This window comes from Aphanomyces astaci, assembly GCF_000520075.1.
Source record: "Aphanomyces astaci strain APO3 unplaced genomic scaffold supercont1.69, whole genome shotgun sequence".
In the NCBI taxonomy this organism is placed as follows: Eukaryota; Oomycota; class Saprolegniomycetes; order Saprolegniales; family Verrucalvaceae; genus Aphanomyces; species Aphanomyces astaci.
Genome location: NW_009798332.1, coordinates 213,497 through 232,879, shown reverse-complemented (window position 1 = coordinate 232,879; position 19,383 = coordinate 213,497). Strand labels below are relative to the sequence as shown.

The following is a 19,383-nucleotide window of genomic DNA, read 5'->3' as shown; positions in this document are numbered from 1 at the left end:
TGGGTGCGATTATCCGCCAAACGGGCTGTGAGGACAATGACGATTGTCATCACAATAGTTCAAATCCAATGATTCCGAATAAGTTTTCACAGTATCATTAATTAGTTTTGACAGGGACACTTCCGCTTTTGGCAGAAGCAGTTGAGGATAATGATAAAGATGAGTTGCGAAACCTCTCTAATGTCCCTTTGATCCCTTCGACATGGTTGTTCCGAAAAACACAGTTACGAAGGCAAACAACGTTGTACAACGTTAATCGTACCAACATACTACTGAAGTAAGTGTTAAACAGTATTCTAGGTAAGCTGCATCAGTGCTGGTAGTAATTCGTGGTAATTCCACCGAGTAGTAAATTGATGGGATTTGAATACCTCATCACTTAAATATTAAGCTTACACCACACAAGGCGACAGCAGCCATGAGTAGTCTATTGGGGAAATGCTATTAAAAGTAAGCTTACACTCAAGGCGGTAGGAGCCATGAGTAAGTAGCCTATCGAAGAAATGCAATTAATGTCGCTAGGCTTAGTGGCAGTGGTATACACGAACGACGAGAGTATACTTCGACAAATGTTCCTTATACTTCGAAGTAATTCGGAGCATCAGTACTACGAGTGGAGAGTACACATTCTCGTAGTACAATCTCATGTCCAGATTGACCAGTTCTTTTGGCTCAGTTGGGAGCGCGTCTACTTATAGAACACTTTACATCTGATCTAAATATGACAAGAACACACCGATGGTCGCTGGTTCAGTCCCAGGTTTCCTCATGTCCTTGGCAGGAAGCCTAGTTAGGGTCGAGTCAGAACCCTCCCCTTTCACTCTACGTAAGTACTTATTACTAGAACTTCGTAATATTTAGTACCGGTACTGTAGGTCAATTGGAAGTGCCATCATACTGTATACTACTAGCTACTAGTACTTCGTAGTACTACAAGTATACGTACAGTAACCCAAAACCAAATCAAGGCTCAGACATGTTTTACACGAGCAAGAGTGGTTCGAGACCCTAACCGACTCATGAGGATGCCGAGTGCGCCTACGATGCTCAACATACACGCGGCGATGGCCGTGCGACGCCGGCCGAACGCGTCCGCGAGGTGGCCGCCCACGAGCATGGTGATGGTGTCGCTCAACGTGGCGGACGCGCTTGCCATCTCTTGCTGGGACGTAGAGAGGCTCTAAAGGCATACGAGTTAGTCCAGGCAGTTAGGAAGAGGAATTGCGATAGACCGACCAAGTCGTCGGCAATGTACGCGAGCGAAGGCGCAATGCTGTGCATACGGAGAATGCATGAAGACTAAGAGAAGGGATGACGGGCGTACCTGACGTTGTACCCGTAGATCATCCCGCCGACCAGACTGAAGACCAGCCAGAGAATATCCCTGTGCGTTGATGACGCCGACGGAGGCAGGAGCGGCGTTGTCGGCTCCATTGTCAAAAATGTGTGTGCTTTGGTCAAACTAGATTCACATAGGGGTTAATCTATTTTGACTTCAAAACGTATTGTATTAAAATACAATAATTACTTCTTTTGAAGTATCAATAACGTTACTTTGTTAATTACAATTTGGTCAAAATAGATTAACCCCTATGTTAAGGTTATTTCGATATTGTGTACTTCTATTAATACAATACTTATTAATACTTCTTTTGAATTATTAATAACGTTACTCTGTTAATTCGTTATACATACCGGTATACTGTACTACTGTACCAGTACTGAAGTGGTACTACGTAGTACTACAGTAACGTTACAGTACCTGTACCGGTAGGTCAATTGGAAGTGCCATCATATACTACTAGCTACTAGTACTTCGTAGTACTACTACAAGTATACGTATAATAGTAACCCAAAACCAAATCAAGGCTCAGACATGTTTTACACGAGTAAGAGTGGTTCGAGACCCTAACCGACTCGGGTGACGACCCCATGTCCAATGTCAAGTCCGCCTTCTTGGATGGAAAACCTGGTCGTTTTGGCCGACAAGTTGATGCCTTCATCGAGAGTGACTTTCAAAGTGATCACGGCTCCCGCGTTGCCCGAAGTGACTCCACCCGTAAACTCGATTTTGCCCAAGATCGTCTTGCCGACAACTGGAAAGTTGAGACGGGGAATGTAGCCTTGGTAAAACGGGGTGCGGCGGCCGCCTTCTGCCGTGGTGCGGAGGTACACTAGCGCTTCAAACTACAACACACATCACGTGAGGTCGAATGTATGTGAGGGTATTGTACTACCTTGAAGCTAACGTTGGGGGACGTGATTTGTTCGTTGTTGCGTTGAGGAAAGGCATCCAGACTTTGGAGCAGCGCAGCCACAGTGCTCTTGTCGGTGCCTTGGGCCGCCTTGAGCGCCGATCCGCGCACGACGGGCATATCGGCCCCAACGAAGTCATATTCAATCACCAGTTCGCGGACTTCGTCTTCCACCAAATCCAGCACTGCGTCGTCGTCGATCAAGTCGGTCTTGTTAAGCAGCAGCACGATCGACTTCAAGCCCACCTGTTTCGCCAAAAGGAGTTGGTCGCGAGTTTGCTGCGTTGGCCCCTCCGTCGCAGACACGACGAGGATGACCGCGTTGAGAGCGGAGCCCTGCGTGATGAAGTACTTGGTGGCGTCGCTCGGCCCGGCAAAGTCGACATGGTCGTACTGGCGGGTGGGGGTTTGGTACTGCACGCGAGTGGCGTCGTACACGATCCCGTTCTTGTCCAGGGGGGCCGCGGTGTTGGACTGGGATTGGGCGAGGGCGGTTTTCAATGTGGTCTTGCCGTGGCCGAGTTGGCCAATGGTGCAAACGCGGAAGGCCATGGTGGGCTGGAACGAGTCAATTCAAGAATGACAAGAGTGTGCGCACAATTGGCCCCCAGTCCAAAGTCAAGTCCCCCGTAAAGAAACGCATGGTGGGGGTACAGTACGTTCTTTGGGGGTGATTTCTCCGTGTTAAACTACGTCGACGGGAAAGAAAAATTTGGTGCACCCACAGCACGACCGTGGAAGTTGGTTGTCGAATCGAGAGAATAATGTAACACTCGTAAGATGCATCTGACTTGCGGAATCTGATGTCAAGTGAATACTGCGTAGTACTACTGTGCCGTGCATGTAGTAGTCCCTCCTCGCACGGTAGAGTAGTACGTTACAGTGAAATGTGGTACAATTCCCTCATTAAAACACAGTGTTGTTTTGACCCGAAACACTGTTTCAATGAGGGAATGACTACCGGTAGTACTACGGTACATCCGGATACACCTTTTCGCCAGTAGACCTGTAACCTGGGACTCCGTCCTACCCCCGGTGAGTACATACGATGCTATATCTCCGGGGTTAACTGTATCGCTAACCACTGAGATGCACTTAACCCCTAATTAGTAAGAGGTGAGGTGGAATGAGCATACAAAGTTCCATATAAATCTCATTGAAACAGTATTTCGGGTCAAAACTACAGTGGAACTGATTTATGTTAATGAGGGAATTGTACGTGAAATGTGTCCACAACTCGAAATGATTGGATTTCTACAGGGCTTTATATCAACCCGGTCCACGATCGGTATTACCATTTGATATCGCCTTGGAGTCATTTTAACGTTACTGTGCTGTGAGGCGAAATGTTTGTTTTTTACTGCTATGTCGGTTCCTACAATTGTACTACCACTACTTGGTGTACAGTTTGATTATGCCATTTCCCTGCATGGAGTACTGTGCAAGACATGTACTACTACGTAGTACTACAGTACTCAGAATTACTTGGGAGTACTGTACTACTTACTATTAGTACTTAGTGGTCGGACTACTACGTACTAGTATTAACTGTAAACGTACTTACTAACTCTTTCGTACACCGAAAACCTATACTAGTACTAGTAGTGCCTACGTACAGTATCAGTGTGCCAAATTTAGAGGTGCGGTGGAGATGCTTAGAGTATTTTGGCGAATTCGAATATAGGACCGGTGGATGCAGTGCCAGGGTAGTTATTGTTAACGCGGAGACAAGGTTGTTATTTCTACAGTACTGTACTACTGTAGTAGAGGAGAGGTGTAAGTTTGTTCGTACTATTAATATTAATATTAATGAGTATTAAAATAGTACTATTAATAGTAACTAACTTACTACTACGTAGTACAGTAGTACTTCTAATATTCCTAAGAACTATCTGTCGTAGTACAAAGCTTACTACGTACTACTAAATTTATTAATAGTACACGATTACCCGATCAAGTTGGACTTTTTTTCCAATCAATATGGTGAAAAAAATACTACAAGTACTATTAATACGTAGTACTATTTTAATAGTACTTGTAGAATTTTTTTAACTAAGTAGTACCAGTACTGTACTGGTACTACATAGTACTGTACGTACTTCGAAGTACTAGTACTACAGTGTACTACGTAGTAAAACAGTTCGAAACATATTCGAGTGGTGCATAAAACGTGCAAACTTCGTGAACTTTTGTGCTTTCGAATCCTAGTCAACATTGCTATTTTATATTCACAGTCAAATCACATTGATTTGAAAAACTTTGATCGGGAAATGGAGTCCAACTCGATCGCGAAATGGTTAGGGTATTGCTGTTTCGGCTTATGTAAATCACTTCAAGTTACTTTTACAGTACTATAGTGAATTTATCGAAAATTTCTGGCGTACTAGTAGCACTGCATCCACCCGTACTGTACTGTACATAGTGGTTTTCAGAGGCATTTCCCAATTAAAAAAGGTCCACGGTTGTTTTGACCCGAAGTACATTGTACAAGTGGATTGTGCCATCCGAATACACTTTACTAGCCCGTATCCCTGTAACCTGGGACTCCGTCCTACCCCCGGTGAGTACATATACGTAATGCTATATCTCCGGGGTTCACTGCGTCACCATAGAAAGAGGTGGTTAGAACATACTACTGTACCGGTACTTACTGTAGTAAGTTCCATAAACACCAATTTCTGAGAACAGAAACAGTGGAACGGGTTTACTGTTAATGGGTGAATTGAACCTGGTCTTCCCGCACATGACGCTACAGTACTGTAGTCCAATACTAGTAATACCGGTAGTACTGCATTCATAAGCACTACTACGTACCGCGTTAAACTCTAAATAAAATGCAGACAATTTGAATTCACCAAAATTTATGCGTGGGTAGGTAGGTAAAGTACTACTACGTACAATGGGTAAGTACTATAGGTTATCGGTGTACAGGTAATCAGTACTTTTAATACTAACGTTAGTAGTACTAGTACAGTACAGTCCAAGCAGTAAGTACCGCGCAGGGAAATGGGGACTGGCAGCTGGCGTAGATGCAATCAAATTGTACAATTGTACGAAGTGACTAGTAACAGTAAAATCATTTCGCTAATAGTTGGCTGTGTTGAACTCCAAACCGATATCGATTCGTAATACTGTACGGATGGTAGACTGGGTTGATATTAAGCTCATGACTACCGGTAGTACAGAATCCAATCATTTTGAGTTGTGGACACATTTCACTGTAACGTACTACTCTACCGTGCGAGGAGGGACTACTACATGCACGGCACAGTAGTACTACGCAGTATTCACTTGACATCAGATTCCGCAAGTCAGATGCATCTTACGAGTGTTACATTATTCTCTCGATTCGACAACCAACTTCCACGGTCGTGCTGTGGGTGCACCAAATTTTTCTTTCCCGTCGACGTAGTTTAACACGGAGAAATCACCCCCAAAGAACGTACTGTACCCCCACCATGCGTTTCTTTACGGGGGACTTGACTTTGGACTGGGGGCCAATTGTGCGCACACTCTTGTCATTCTTGAATTGACTCGTTCCAGCCCACCATGGCCTTCCGCGTTTGCACCATTGGCCAACTCGGCCACGGCAAGACCACATTGAAAACCGCCCTCGCCCAATCCCAGTCCAACACCGCGGCCCCCCTGGACAAGAACGGGATCGTGTACGACGCCACTCGCGTGCAGTACCAAACCCCCACCCGCCAGTACGACCATGTCGACTTTGCCGGGCCGAGCGACGCCACCAAGTACTTCATCACGCAGGGCTCCGCTCTCAACGCGGTCATCCTCGTCGTGTCTGCGACGGAGGGGCCAACGCAGCAAACTCGCGACCAACTCCTTTTGGCGAAACAGGTGGGCTTGAAGTCGATCGTGCTGCTGCTTAACAAGACCGACTTGATCGACGACGACGCAGTGCTGGATTTGGTGGAAGACGAAGTCCGCGAACTGGTGATTGAATATGACTTCGTTGGGGCCGATATGCCCGTCGTGCGCGGATCGGCGCTCAAGGCGGCCCAAGGCACCGACAAGAGCACTGTGGCTGCGCTGCTCCAAAGTCTGGATGCCTTTCCTCAACGCAACAACGAACAAATCACGTCCCCCAACGTTAGCTTCAAGGTAGTACAATACCCTCACATACATTCGACCTCACGTGATGTGTGTTGTAGTTTGAAGCGCTAGTGTACCTCCGCACCACGGCAGAAGGCGGCCGCCGCACCCCGTTTTACCAAGGCTACATTCCCCGTCTCAACTTTCCAGTTGTCGGTAAGACGATCTTGGGCAAAATCGAGTTTACGGGTGGAGTCACTTCGGGCAACGCGGGAGCCGTGATCACTTTGAAAGTCACTCTCGATGAAGGCATCAACTTGTCGGCCAAAACGACCAGGTTTTCCATCCAAGAAGGCGGACTTGACATTGGACATGGGGTCGTCACCCGAGTCGGTTAGGGTCTCGAACCACTCTTACTCGTGTAAAACATGTCTGAGCCTTGATTTGGTTTTGGGTTACTATTATACGTATACTTGTAGTAGTACTACGAAGTACTAGTAGCTAGTAGTATATGATGGCACTTCCAATTGACCTACCGGTATAGGTACTGTAACGTTACTGTAGTACTACGTAGTACCACTTCAGTACTGGTACAGTAGTACAGTATACCGGTATGTATAACGAATTAACAGAGTAACGTTATTAATAATTCAAAAGAAGTATTAATAAGTATTGTATTAATAGAAGTACACAATATCGAAATAACCTTAACATAGGGGTTAATCTATTTTGACCAAATTGTAATTAACAAAGTAACGTTATTGATACTTCAAAAGAAGTAATTATTGTATTTTAATACAATACGTTTTGAAGTCAAAATAGATTAACCCCTATGTGAATCTAGTTTGACCAAAGCACACACATTTTTGACAATGGAGCCGACAACGCCGCTCCTGCCTCCGTCGGCGTCATCAACGCACAGGGATATTCTCTGGCTGGTCTTCAGTCTGGTCGGCGGGATGATCTACGGGTACAACGTCAGGTACGCCCGTCATCCCTTCTCTTAGTCTTCATGCATTCTCCGTATGCACAGCATTGCGCCTTCGCTCGCGTACATTGCCGACGACTTGGTCGGTCTATCGCAATTCCTCTTCCTAACTGCCTGGACTAACTCGTATGCCTTTAGAGCCTCTCTACGTCCCAGCAAGAGATGGCAAGCGCGTCCGCCACGTTGAGCGACACCATCACCATGCTCGTGGGCGGCCACCTCGCGGACGCGTTCGGCCGGCGTCGCACGGCCATCGCCGCGTGTATGTTGAGCATCGTAGGCGCACTCGGCATCCTCATCTTCCACGCTTCGTTTTCAGCCTTCCTCATTTGGCGACTCTGCGCTGGCATCGGCAACGCGCTCTCGATCCTCGTCCTCCCCATGTACATCTCCGAGTCGGTCAGCACCAGTCGCCGCGGCCGCTGCATTTCCCTCTACCAACTGGGGTACAATACGTCCATCCATCCTCCGCATTCTCTTGTTCACAGGTCATGATGTAGGGTCTTATCGGGCACGTTGCTACCATATGCGATGATGTTACTGTCAGAAAACTGGAAGCTAACATTTACGCTGGGGGCGGTCCCCGGTCTATTGATCGGCGGCTGCTTTTTCACCGGGTACTTCCCTGAGAGCCGCCACCACGCCCCCCACCTTGCTGAGTTCCATAAGCAGCCAGACGCGAACAACTCGAGCTCCCATGTGATGCTGCTCTTCCTGGGGGTACTGCTCGCGTACTCCAACAACTCGATCGACCCCACGCTCTTCTACGGCCCCACAATCATCTCCCAGTTCATCCGCAGCTCATCCCGCGTCTCCGCCAACCTCGTCGGTCTCGGCCTGTCGTCGCTGTCCGTGCTATCCGTGGCCGCCGCCGCCGCCTTCCTCCGGCCAACGTTCCCCCGCCGCCCCTTGTACCTCGTCTGCCACGGCGTCGTCGTCGTCTGCTTTCTCGCGGCGTCCGTCCTCTTCGCCGCCTCGTCCTCGTCGGCGGTCCTCGCGGTCCTCGGCGTCATGATCCTCTTCCAGACGTGTGGGCCGGGCCTCCTCTTCGTCCTGATCGTGTCCGAGCTGTTCCAAGACCCCGCCGTCCGCGCGACGTCCATGGGGTACTGCACCTTTGCCATGTCCGCCTTCTCGCTACTCATCAACGGCACCCTCCTCAGCCTCTTTTCGGCGCTCGGCGTCGGCGGTACCTTTGCAGCCTACGGAGTCTCGTACGCGGCTTGCTGGGTCGTGTTCTATCTCTACCTGCCCGAAACCTCGACCCGCCAAGTCCAAGCCTAACGGTACAAAGTCTGGTAGCATTTCGAAAATAATATGCCATTTTCTGGCAAAATGGGAAAAATATATATACTGCCAGTTTCATATATTGTAATATTTCAGGTTACTAGACGGGATAAATATTACTAGTAGTATTACTACTAGTATTACTACGACGACTCATTTACGAGATGGAAGGTCCTTCATATCCCGCTGCCGCCGTTTCTTGGCGCGTTCTTTCCGTTCGTCCTTCGACAGTACCTTGCGTCCGTCCGCTGCTTCCGTGTGCTTCGCCTTCTTGTCCTTTCGCTGGATATTCCCCATATAAACAAATAACATTAGTACAACCAACCAATCAATTTGTATGGCGGAGTTCACACCGCTCTGGCGGCCAGGGCGTCGTGGAGCTTTTGCTTTTGCGCTTCGATTTCCCTCTGTTTCGCTTCTTCGATCAAGGCGTCTTCGGTTAGGCCAGAGTCGTCCACGACATACGCACTCCGTCGGCATGGACACAGGTAGTACCGCAGACACCCCATGTTCTGCCTAAGCCATCAACGGCATGCATTGAGCCTTTGAAGTAATACCTTCCATGATACCTAGTCTTGCGGCGCCGGTCCTTGGCTTTGGACGCCGCGATCGCCGCCGCGTCGCCATTCTCCTTGAGATCTTTCAGGTCGTTCAGTAGTGTCGCGCGGCGATTCCACCACGACTCGCCCATTGAGTGCACCTTCATGCTTTGCTGTAGCCGGTACACCGGGTACAATAACGTCGGGAACTGCTGGTTGAGGATTTGAAACTCTTTAAAGTCCACCTAACAGAACCACCATGTAATATAAGCAAATGGGTGGGAAAACGTAGGTATATATATATATTTATATATATCTACAGTAGGTTTATATATATATATATCTACAGTAGGTTTATATATATATCTACAGGAGGTTTATATATATATATATATCTACAGTAGGTATATATATATATATCTACAGGAGGTTTATATATATATATATATCTACAGTAGGTATATATATATATATATCTACAGTAGGTATATATATATATCTACTGTAGGTATATATATAAATCTACCTTGCCATCGCCGTTAAAGTCGAATTTTTCCATCGCTGCCGCCATGTTGCTCGTGGCGCTGTCTGAGTGCAGCATCTCCAGCAGCGCATCCAGTTCCATCTAATATTTAACTAGCTTTAGTATATAAACTTTGAAAGGGTTTAGTTAGTTGGGTATACTCACCCCCTCGATAGTGCCGTTCTTGTCTTGGTCAAACACGAAAAAGCAAACTGCAACATGTTTAGTCGACATATAAGTAAATGATGACGTACACTTGAGGATTTCGTCCGTGTTTAGTAAACAAAACGCGCCAAGGGCTTCGACGTATTCGCTAAAGTCCAACTGGCCGCTGTTGTCAATATCTACAGACTTACAAGTTGGATTGAGATGGATTCAGATCAAGGTATACCAATGAGGGCAAAGACCGCGTCGCCCACGGCCGTGCGCTCTTCATTGAAACTGCGAAAGAACTCTGTCCGGTCGATGGATCCGCTGTTGCTACAGACACACAAATAATGAGATCAAGGCGTGATGGTTGACGCGGAAAACGTGTGTGCACGAACTACGAAGAAAGAGGACGATGTGAGGACAAAGAGAGCACGCACGACGTCCTACGCACCTCTTTGTCGGACTTGCTGAATCGTTTGTACAGCGCCCGTAGATCCGACTCGTTTACTACGCACCGCCATACATTATCACACACATCTGCCTACGAAAGGTGGTGGTACATTGAAGTTTCTCGATCGTCTTGAGCATGCTACATCATAAACACCATCATCGGTCAGGGAATGCCGTCGGTCAAGTCGGGGAAAGACATCACCGCTCATCCGGCGCCGGGATCTCCGTCTTCCAGAACATCGCGGACAGTTGCAGTGTGAAACGCTCGAAACATGTTTTTATTACGTGGCACGCTATGAGAGTTTAACGCAGGCGACGTTTTATTTCCATAAAAAGGAAGCATGGAAATCTCTGTCATGAGGTCTGCTACAAGATTCCGCATATTACTATCGCCTTTTCTATTTTCAACGTGTAACTGTCATCCAGGTGAGCTGCTCCAATAAATATAGTTCAGCTTTTTCCGCGACGCGATGGCGGCCGTGGAAGAACACACCCAACGTACGTCCTTGTTGAGAGCTCCATGCACATGCCTCAGGCTGATGATGATGATGCGGATTAGTGCCTTGGAAGGTCGCATTCCGTGTGCAGTTCACGACTGAAAAGTACGGCATCAAGTTCTATCCGTCCCCGCTGCCCGACACTGGGAATGGCCTATACACGATCCAAGTGCTCGAGGTGCCGCGAGCTGCTGACCCTGCGACGTATGGACCTGCGCAGCAGTACAACGAAAGCCTCAAGCCTGAACAAGCGCACTTGTACTCAGGCCATTTTGCATCACACTTCGTTGTGTTCACGTTGGCTCGAGTAGGGCTGTCCGCGCGGGTTTGTACCTCACGCACATCAACGACACCAATCTTCTACGCCAGCCCTGCGAACAAGTCATCCGCCAGTTCGTTCTTCGCTCACTTCCATTACCATCATGACCATAATGACCTAGACTCACCAGCGTACCTCGTCCTGTCAAGCTGCGCTTTGTCGACGTGGACTCCGGCGTGGTCACGTTGAAGGAGCTTCAGGAAGGACGATATGCCCGCACGTCTCTTTCCAAGGCGCATCTGGACGCATTGCTGCAAGAGCCCCCGCCGTCTCCCGAGTCTCCACCTGTCGAATCGCGTGATGCCGTCCCCACTACATCTCCCGAGCCTTTCTTGGCACCTCCGCCTCTACTTCCACCCCCTTTCGTCGTCACTGTGGCCCCTTCGACCCATGTTGCACCCGCCACACAAGCCATCCCCCTTCCACCCCCGACTTACACGACGGAACACGTGTACAAACTCATCCTTCTGGGCACGACGGGCGTCGGGAAGAGCAGCGTGCTGTCTGTCGGCGTTGGCGGCGCCGCGGCCTTCTCGGTACCGCATATCCCTAGACATCCCAATTAGCTCATTTGTTGTAGGACCGACCGGCGGCGACGCTCGAGGCCGAATTCGGCACGCTCTGCGTTCCGGATCCGGACGTGGCCACCAACAAGATGCTCAAGGCGCAGGTGTGGGACACGGCAGGGCAGGAGAGGTACCGCGCCATGACGCGGTCGCACTACCGCCGCGCGGACGGCGCGCTGCTCGTGTATGACGTGGCCGACCCAGATAGCTTTGGAAAGCTGGCGGGGTGGCTGGCGGACCTACGGGAGATGGCGGGGGACTCGATCAAGTCCATCTTAGTGCTCGAAAACAAGATCGACCAGCTGCCCGACGCCGTCGTGAGTGGCGTTGAGCCCCGCCCGAGTCAGTTTGTGAACGAGGCGGCGGTAGCAGCGTTCTGCAAGGTGAACGGCCTTCTATTTGCCAGGTCCTCTGCGAAAATGAACCGAACAGCGTTCCGGTGGGCGGGTAAGCCGGTGGAGGAAGTGGTGGGGCAACTGCTGCTGAATGTGCATGCCACACATTTGGCTCGGGGGCTCAAGCTGCAGCAAGAACAACTAGCTAAGCAACTCGTGTCCCAGGACCAAGTAGTGGCAACCTCGTCGTCGACACCCATCGTACTCTGCGCATCGCCGTCGATTGCGCGAGCCAAGTCGGGCGACTGTGGATGCGGGGGCACATAATCATACACTATATAAGTTCGTCGATTGACTTAGCTCGAATTATCTTTTCGATGTCGCGGGTTCGTAGCCAACAATGCGTGGTTGTGTTCGCGGCAGAGGGGGCTCGTGCACTGGAGAGTACCGCTATTCGAGCCATCTGATGTTCTAGGCACTGAGGACGGCGGAATGACGGAGTGGTCGATGCTTTCCTGGAGGCCATAGTATCGGATACAAGGCACGACCGTGCCAAACCCAAGCAAGTGTCTACAATCGTGAGCATGAGAGCATGGACTAGTAGCATGTGATGGTACTTGAGCGCATTGTGCGCTGCGATGCCGGCGACGATGGACTCAAACATGGGCAAACAAGGCGAACTGGCAGGAAGGATGGGAAGCACTTTCTTCACGAGTGGCTTCGCGAACGTCGAGTCCAGCGACGTCCGCCGGGGGCTTTGCGACGACGACGACGACGCGGGCGATGACTGATAGCACTAAAAGCGTACTATCAAGTGAAAAACGAGAGGAAGCAGCTCCAAACACACGTTTAAACAGCGCGTCTTGCCGCGAATGGACGTGACGACCAAGCCGGAGAGTCCGTCGGGGCCCATGGTGGCGTGCACCAACGGCACGTTGTTTTCAAGAGCCCATTCATTGACGTTGCTGGTTAGAACCAAGTCCTCCACACAAAGAAACATGAGAAGAGGCGGTGGGGATGTCGGCAGCGGGGAAGTGGGAGGACGAGGCGGTAGGGGCTGGCGGGAAGGAGGACGGTGCAGCAGCGTCGTGTCTAGGCCGCGACATGACTCGAAGCAGTCGATGTGCACCTGCTCGACGTGCACGTCGTGGTTGATGGCGTGGAGGGCCGACTCGACTTCGCCCATCCGCGTATACCCGACGTTGTCTGGTCGAAAGAACATGCGGCCCAAGTCCGCTTTGAACACGTTCGAGTTGTCGCACAGGTAAATGGCTCCAATACCACTACATTGTTGTCATAACACTCCATCTGATCTGCTCGATGTTATACCTCCGACAGAACGTCTCGGCAATCATGCAGCCCATGCCGTTGAGACCCACGACAACAATGGACATGTCTTGGAGGCGCTACATGCAATGTAAAGTCTCAGGCTAATACATTGAACCTTGCAGCTGCGAAGTACCTCGACCTCTTTCACGACTCCGCGATCGTTGTTGGACAGCATTCGACTACATTGTGCGTGATGATGAACGGACGATTAGAATGAATACACAGCTCAACCTAAGAGGACCTTCGCGCTCATCCAACAGCCCGCTGTCGACGTCTGGGCGCATCGGGTGCTCGCAGCTCTTGAGCACTCGTACCGCTTCAATGAACTTGAGCAACAAGACAAGGATTTGTTTGAGGGTACCGTGAGAGAGCTCCTTGACAGACATACGCAATCGATTTACACGTTGCGCCACTTGGTCGTGAAGGCTGTCGTCATGGGATTTCTCGTCGCGCATGTCTGGTTGACATTAACGTAAACGTTTGTTTCGGCGATCTTTTGACGAAAGGACATTTTCGTTTTACCTCAAGTACTAAGAACACCATTTTCCAAGGAAATTGAACTTATTTTTATGAATGAAGTACAAACTTTAAGGTAAATGCTGCGTATTAATTCATTGACTCAATTGCGGTTATATAGATTCAGTGCGATTCGCGGAGCGCCGCCGCGACTTCCTTTTCATAATCGTAGGCGAGGGCGATCGGTCGAATGCCAAAACACGACAGCAACGACATAAACTGAAGCATCCGATTCTGCATGAACGCCCCCAACGCACTCGACGCATGCGACCTTTCGTTCCGCATGCGCGCTTCCGCACCAACACATTGCACCGTCCAACGCGCAGTTGGTCAAAAACGCCTTGGTCGGGTCATTGCCATGAAATCCACACGCCGCCATAAGCTCGGCCAGGGTACCGGCATCTTCCAAGGCGCAGTTCACATTTTGCCCAAGATCAGGACGCATTCCATGATTGGCATCACCCACCAGAATGACCCGCCCTCGAACATACGACTCGAGCGCTTCGTAAATGGAGACAGGAGCGAGGCTCGTGACTTGTCGTACTAACGCCACTAACGACGGAGGCATGCCCCAGGACGCGACGGGGTCCGCCAGTCTAGCGGCTTCGGCGGCGAGATTCGAATACGGACGGTAGTCGTCGGCTACTTGGATCTCAGGCGGTTGACTGTGAGTTTCCATAATGGCAAAGCAATATTCACACGATGCAGAGTTCATCAACAGGGCAAATCGCTTGGGTTGGGGGTCGTTGAAGAAGCTTAGCGTGGTTGAGATGTTGGTGGTGGCCTGCCATGCTTCCACGTCACCGGCACTCATCTCCACCACCCCCAAGTACTCAATGGCCCCGTGAACGACGCTTTTAAGTGCGAGCCAAACACAAGACGACGCACCGTCGAGTGCACCCCGTCGGCCCCCACCACCACTTCCGAGCCGTCTGCGAACGTCACTACAACCTCCAGGTCGGACTGGCAGACCCTGACGACTTCTTGCCAAAAGGTACTCGTGCAAACGGCTACGCAAGACATGACACGAGCTCAATGCTTCGGGGCTGGCGGCATGCGGCGACGACAAGTCGAAGCTGGCAATGCATCGCCAGCCGCCCTTGATAGTGTAGAACCCTGCCAATGTTGAAACTCAAGTTCCCTAGGCGACGGACGTCGTCCAGAAGGCCCATGCGGTGGAGTACATGCAAGCCATTCGACTGCAAAGTGAAACCACCAAGACGAGGAGTAGGAGATGACAGGTCTGGAGAAAGTGCCACGTCATAGACTTGCGGAGTGTATCCTTTTTTGTAGGCCGGTGGTGCACACGGCGATGCCACCGCCAAGTACAAGCACATGAAGTGAAGCCCATGAAGCGGTCAATTGGAGAATATGAACAGAGTTAGACAATCATTCAATTCGAAATCGCTCTCCGCTGGTTATGATATGTACTTCGAGGTGCAGTACAGTATATAGGATGGTTGGTGGTACATGTAAGGGCGATTGGACTTTTCATCTTCGATGCCAGCCAACATACAATTAAGTGCGGGTGCTTGTGGTCGGGTAGGTAGCATGCAAGAATCAGACAAACTAGTACATTTACATTACTAAACCTGGCACGACAAAATAGTAATACAAACAACAGGCTTAAATAATACTTGTTAAGACTAAAACCAATAGTTCAACATGCACTTAAACGAGTGAATTATTGCTGTCGGCTGATCCGTGGGGCGACATAAACATGCACGTGTATCCTTATACAAGTGGCTTTCCATGGATACTATTATAATATATTGCCGTTTTATTCTTTTATAAACGAATTATGGCGGCGGATTGACAGGGTTTATGCGCCCACTTTCACACAAAGATACGCTACCGAATTAGTGACCAAATAGTGACATCCACCAAGTACTTACTTTATCCGTGGCCATTTCCGAATTTCCTCCACATCAACATGCTCATCTTGTACGGGTCCCAAACTGGCACCACCGAAGCATACGCGAAGATCGTGCACTCGTTCGCGACGGCCCGCGGCCTATCGCCGCGCCTCCTCGTCGCCGACGACTTCAACCCGGACCAACTCGTCCATGAAGGGGTCGTCATCTTCCTCACGTCGACTTTCTACAACGGAGAGTTCCCCAGCAACTTTTCTCGCACGTGGGACTACCTCCGAGCCACAACGACGTCGCTGCCGTCTACCAAATTCGCCGTGTTCGGCCTCGGCAACTCACACACAAAGGTCAACTTCAACGCCGCCGCCAAGGTGTTGGACGCGCGCTTGGAACAGTTAGGAGCGTCGCGTCTGATTCCGCTCGGACTCGGCGATGAACAAGCACCCTGCGGCCACGAAACGGCCTTCCGTCCTTGGATCCAGCACCTGTGGGTCAAGTTGCTAGGCGGACACGGCAAGATGACCCTTCCCGTGCAATTTCACATCTCAACGCCTGCAACCGACGCCGTGAGCGTGTCCCGCACCCTTCCCGGCTTTGACGGGTTCCGCGTCGTGTCCAACACACTGCTAACCCCCGACGGCTACGAGCGACCGACGTTCCTCCTGACGCTGGAGTTGCCCGCCGGCGTCACGTACCAACTGGGCGACCACATTCAAGTATCATACAACAACTCGTCTGACCTCGTCGAGCGCACCGCGTCGCGTCTCGGTCTTTCCTTGGACAGCACGATTCAGCTGAGACCGATCGGCCACGGCGGTTACTTGCCCGTAGACACCCCCATCAAGCTGGAAGATCTTCTGCGCGACTACTTGGACCTGTCGTCGCCGCCGTCACGGTCGTTCCTCGAAGGACTCTCGGCGCTGTGCGCAGACCCGGACGAAGCGCTCGCCCTCGAACAGCTCGCAGAGGACATGACCATCGGCAACTTGTACTCCAAGTACGTGGGCGGGAACGCCGCCTTCCGCACGCCGTTCACGCTCGTGGACGTGCTGGAGCTGCATCCGTCCATCCAGATAGGGCTGCATCACATCGTCGGCAATATCTCGCTCATCCGGCCGCGGTACTACTCGGTGTGTTCGAGTCCGCTGCAGCTGCCCCACCACGTGCAGGTCGTGTACATGGTGGACACGTGGCACTGCGGCAACGACCCGAACAAGCTGTTCATGGGCGCCGCTGCCGGCTACATGTCGCGCCTCGTGCCGGGAGATATCGTCACGTCGTCGCTCAGCCGCGGGTACTTCCGCCTCCCGACGTCGTTGGAGACGCCGATCCTCGGTGTGGCCTTGGGCACGGGCATCTCGTTCTTCCGCGCACTGCTACAGCATCGCGCGTACCACCAAGACCAGCACGCCGTGGTCAGCAAGATGCGGCTCTACTTCGGCATCCGCCACGCCGCCAAAGACTTTTTGTTTGAAAATGAACTCCAAGCGTACGTGAACCGCGGGTTGCTGGAGCTCGTACCCGCGTGTTCGCACGACAGCAACGAGTTCGTGACACCCGTGACCAAACTGCGCGACTTTCCCAACTCGGTGGCCGAGTACTTGGACAACCAGGGCGTGTACTTTTACTGCGGGATCGGCGGCACGATCCCGTACTTCCACGAAGCCGCCATCCAAACCGCGTTGCAAACCGTGCACAAGAGCACATTGGGCTCGGAGATGGAAACTGTCGACGAGATGAAAGTGACGGGGCGGTGGCAGGTCGAAGCCTTTTCATCGTGTTTGGACCATGAGAATGCGCTGCAACACCAGCAAAAGGTGCAGACCAAGAAGGAGGACACTCCCATTAGCGACGTGGTCGGGGACTGCGCCATGTTCTGCTTCCAGTGCGGCCAAACCAACCAAGGCATCGGGTGCACCAAGATCGGCGTGTGCGGGAAGACGCCCACCGTCGCGGCGCTCCAAGATCTGCTCGTCGACCATCTCAAACACTTGAGCTGGTATGCGCACCATATCCGCGTGGTGGACCCGGACGTGACGTCGCTGACGGAAGTGGACCGGTTTTCTCTTGTGGCGCTCTTCTCGACGCTGACCAACGTCAACTTCGACGCGACGCGGTTCGTGACGTTCATCCAGCAAACCAAGGCCTTCACGGACACGTTGAGCCAGGAATATGCGACAGTGTGCAAGGCGCATGGCGTGACCCCCCGCGCGGTGCCGTGGAAGCGCACGGACGCCAACGTGGTGGACATTGAGGAGCTGGTCGCGAGTGGGAAGAAGGTGGGTGTGCTCTCGCGTCTCCGCGCCGGCCGGAACGACGCGCTCGTGGGGCTGCAGGAGATGCTCGTGTACGGGCTCAAGGGTCTGGCGGCGTACACGGACCACTCGTTCCAGTTTGGCAACGAGAAGCCCGAGATTTACCACTTTATCCATGAAGCATTTGCGTTCCTGTGGTCTCCGGAGGCAGGGAAGGTGGACAAGGTCGTGGACATGCTCATGAAGTGCGGCCAAGTGAACCTCACGGCCCTCGCCCTCTTGCATGAGAGTAACAACACATACGGAGCCCAGTCCCCGGGTATCGCCACCTCGGTGCCTCGTCCTGGCAAGTGCATCTTGGTGTCTGGCCACGACCTCAAGATGCTCCACGATGTCTTGGAAGCCTGTGCCTCGTACAAGACTGACCACGGCGTGCATATCAACGTGTACACCCACGGTGAGCTGCTCCCGGCGCACGGGTACCCGGCGTTGCGTGCGTCGCCGCACTTGATCGGGCACTTTGGTGCTGCTTGGCAGCGCCAGTCGCTTGAATTCGCCCACTTTCCCGGGTCGATCTTGATGACCACGAATTGCCTGACGCAGCCCAAGACGGAATACAAGGACCGGCTCTTCACGGCTGGGGCCGTGGGGTGGCAAGACATCCCGCACTTGGAGGACGGGCAGTACGCGCCTCTGTTGGCCAAGGCCGTGGCCGGTGTTGGCTTTACCGACGCGGATCTCAAGTTCAACTACCCCGCCAACCCGTTTGTCAACACGGTGGAGAAGTACCACGTCGGGTGGGGCTCGGAGACTGTGATCGGCGCGGCTGCGACCGTGTTGCAAGCCGTCACCGACGGCCACATCAGCCGGTTCTACGTCATCGGCGGCTGTGACGGCTACGAAGGCGAGCGAAGCTACTACACGGACTTGGCCAAGGCGTTGCCGGACACGAGTGTCGTGCTCACGGTCGGCTGCGGCAAGTTCCGCATCAACCACTTGGACATGGGCACCATTGGCGACACGGGCATCCCTCGGCTGCTCGACTTGGGCCAGTGCAACGACTCGTACTCGGCCGTGCAGATCGCGCTGGCGCTGGCGCAGGCGTTGCAGTGTGGCGTGAACGACCTGCCGCTGTCGATCGTGCTGTCCTGGTTTGAGCAAAAGGCCGTGGTGGTGCTCTTGACGCTGCTGTCGCTTGGCATCCGCAACATTCGCGTCGGACCTACCGTGCCTGCCTTCTTGCGGCCGTCTATTTTCAAGGTCCTGCACGAAAAGTTCAACCTCATGGCCATTGGTGCCGACGTGCACCAAGACATTGCCAACATGGTCGGCGGCGACAACGGGATCGCCTCATCGCCTTAGGTATATTGGTTAGGATTAGGTTTTATTCATTAACGTTAATGTATTGTTGGGTTTATATCCACAACCACACCAGAAGAATCGGTAGGAGGAT

At 51.7% G+C, this 19,383-nt stretch overlaps 9 protein-coding genes across 20 annotated transcripts; 5 read left to right on the top strand and 4 right to left on the bottom strand.

Moving 5' to 3' along the window:
* Positions 1 to 951: 951 nt before the first annotated feature.
* On the bottom strand, positions 952 to 1,489 carry H257_15389. 2 transcript variants are annotated; one of them, XM_009843491.1, is made up of 3 exons: positions 1,325 to 1,489; positions 1,237 to 1,273; positions 952 to 1,180 (listed from the first exon to the last, which is right to left on the bottom strand). In XM_009843491.1, the coding sequence occupies exons 1-3, from the start codon at positions 1,432 to 1,434 to the stop codon at positions 971 to 973; spliced, it is 357 nt and encodes a 118-aa protein (XP_009841793.1). In that variant the 5' UTR covers positions 1,435 to 1,489; the 3' UTR covers positions 952 to 970. The 2 variants fall into 2 exon arrangements, with proteins under 2 accessions (XP_009841793.1, XP_009841794.1); XM_009843492.1 differs by having other exon boundaries at positions 1,237 to 1,489.
* Positions 1,490 to 1,863: 374 nt separating this feature from the next.
* H257_15388 (translation elongation factor Tu) lies at positions 1,864 to 3,040 on the bottom strand. Its single transcript, XM_009843490.1, has 2 exons — positions 2,238 to 3,040; positions 1,864 to 2,187 (listed from the first exon to the last, which is right to left on the bottom strand). Exons 1-2 carry the CDS (start codon positions 2,805 to 2,807, stop codon positions 1,909 to 1,911), a joined length of 849 nt encoding a protein of 282 aa, XP_009841792.1. The 5' UTR covers positions 2,808 to 3,040; the 3' UTR covers positions 1,864 to 1,908.
* Positions 3,041 to 5,788: 2,748 nt separating this feature from the next.
* Positions 5,789 to 6,747, top strand: H257_15387 (translation elongation factor Tu). The gene is made up of 2 exons (XM_009843489.1): positions 5,789 to 6,374; positions 6,425 to 6,747. The coding sequence occupies exons 1-2, from the start codon at positions 5,805 to 5,807 to the stop codon at positions 6,701 to 6,703; spliced, it is 849 nt and encodes a 282-aa protein (XP_009841791.1). The 5' UTR covers positions 5,789 to 5,804; the 3' UTR covers positions 6,704 to 6,747.
* A 375-nt stretch (positions 6,748 to 7,122) lies between these two features.
* H257_15386 (hypothetical protein) lies at positions 7,123 to 8,653 on the top strand. Of its 5 annotated transcripts, XM_009843484.1 has the most exons (4): positions 7,123 to 7,287; positions 7,339 to 7,375; positions 7,432 to 7,739; positions 7,794 to 8,653. In XM_009843484.1, exons 1-4 carry the CDS (start codon positions 7,178 to 7,180, stop codon positions 8,575 to 8,577), a joined length of 1,239 nt encoding a protein of 412 aa, XP_009841786.1. In that variant the 5' UTR covers positions 7,123 to 7,177; the 3' UTR covers positions 8,578 to 8,653. The 5 variants fall into 5 exon arrangements, with proteins under 5 accessions (XP_009841786.1, XP_009841790.1, XP_009841789.1 ...); XM_009843488.1 differs by lacking the exon at positions 7,339 to 7,375; XM_009843487.1 differs by having other exon boundaries at positions 7,339 to 7,739.
* Positions 8,654 to 8,733: 80 nt separating this feature from the next.
* On the bottom strand, positions 8,734 to 10,482 carry H257_15385 (hypothetical protein; the record flags this gene model as incomplete). The annotated part of the gene is made up of 10 exons (XM_009843483.1): positions 8,734 to 8,862; positions 8,934 to 9,096; positions 9,150 to 9,364; positions 9,646 to 9,744; positions 9,808 to 9,854; positions 9,897 to 9,986; positions 10,034 to 10,122; positions 10,230 to 10,299; positions 10,353 to 10,381; positions 10,445 to 10,482. 10 exons carry the CDS (start codon positions 10,480 to 10,482, stop codon positions 8,734 to 8,736), a joined length of 969 nt encoding a protein of 322 aa, XP_009841785.1.
* A 194-nt stretch (positions 10,483 to 10,676) lies between these two features.
* H257_15384 (hypothetical protein) lies at positions 10,677 to 12,508 on the top strand. The gene is made up of 5 exons (XM_009843482.1): positions 10,677 to 10,740; positions 10,802 to 10,997; positions 11,051 to 11,131; positions 11,180 to 11,594; positions 11,639 to 12,508. Exons 1-5 carry the CDS (start codon positions 10,713 to 10,715, stop codon positions 12,284 to 12,286), a joined length of 1,368 nt encoding a protein of 455 aa, XP_009841784.1. The 5' UTR covers positions 10,677 to 10,712; the 3' UTR covers positions 12,287 to 12,508.
* H257_15383 (hypothetical protein) lies at positions 12,316 to 13,743 on the bottom strand (the record flags this gene model as incomplete). Its single annotated transcript, XM_009843481.1, has 6 exons — positions 12,316 to 12,529; positions 12,577 to 12,755; positions 12,807 to 13,242; positions 13,289 to 13,365; positions 13,422 to 13,467; positions 13,520 to 13,743. The coding sequence occupies 6 exons, from the start codon at positions 13,741 to 13,743 to the stop codon at positions 12,316 to 12,318; spliced, it is 1,176 nt and encodes a 391-aa protein (XP_009841783.1).
* A 155-nt stretch (positions 13,744 to 13,898) lies between these two features.
* On the top strand, positions 13,899 to 15,225 carry H257_15382 (hypothetical protein). Of its 7 annotated transcripts, XM_009843480.1 has the most exons (4): positions 13,915 to 14,471; positions 14,513 to 14,798; positions 14,950 to 15,045; positions 15,098 to 15,225. In XM_009843480.1, the coding sequence occupies exon 1, from the start codon at positions 14,043 to 14,045 to the stop codon at positions 14,349 to 14,351; it is 309 nt and encodes a 102-aa protein (XP_009841782.1). In that variant the 5' UTR covers positions 13,915 to 14,042; the 3' UTR covers positions 14,352 to 14,471; positions 14,513 to 14,798; positions 14,950 to 15,045; positions 15,098 to 15,225. The 7 variants fall into 7 exon arrangements, with proteins under 7 accessions (XP_009841780.1, XP_009841779.1, XP_009841776.1 ...); XM_009843478.1 differs by having other exon boundaries at positions 13,899 to 14,798; XM_009843479.1 differs by having other exon boundaries at positions 14,950 to 15,225.
* A 491-nt stretch (positions 15,226 to 15,716) lies between these two features.
* Positions 15,717 to 19,361, top strand: H257_15381 (hydroxylamine reductase). Its single transcript, XM_009843473.1, has one exon. It carries the CDS (start codon positions 15,738 to 15,740, stop codon positions 19,290 to 19,292), a length of 3,555 nt encoding a protein of 1,184 aa, XP_009841775.1. The 5' UTR covers positions 15,717 to 15,737; the 3' UTR covers positions 19,293 to 19,361.
* Positions 19,362 to 19,383: the final 22 nt, after the last annotated feature.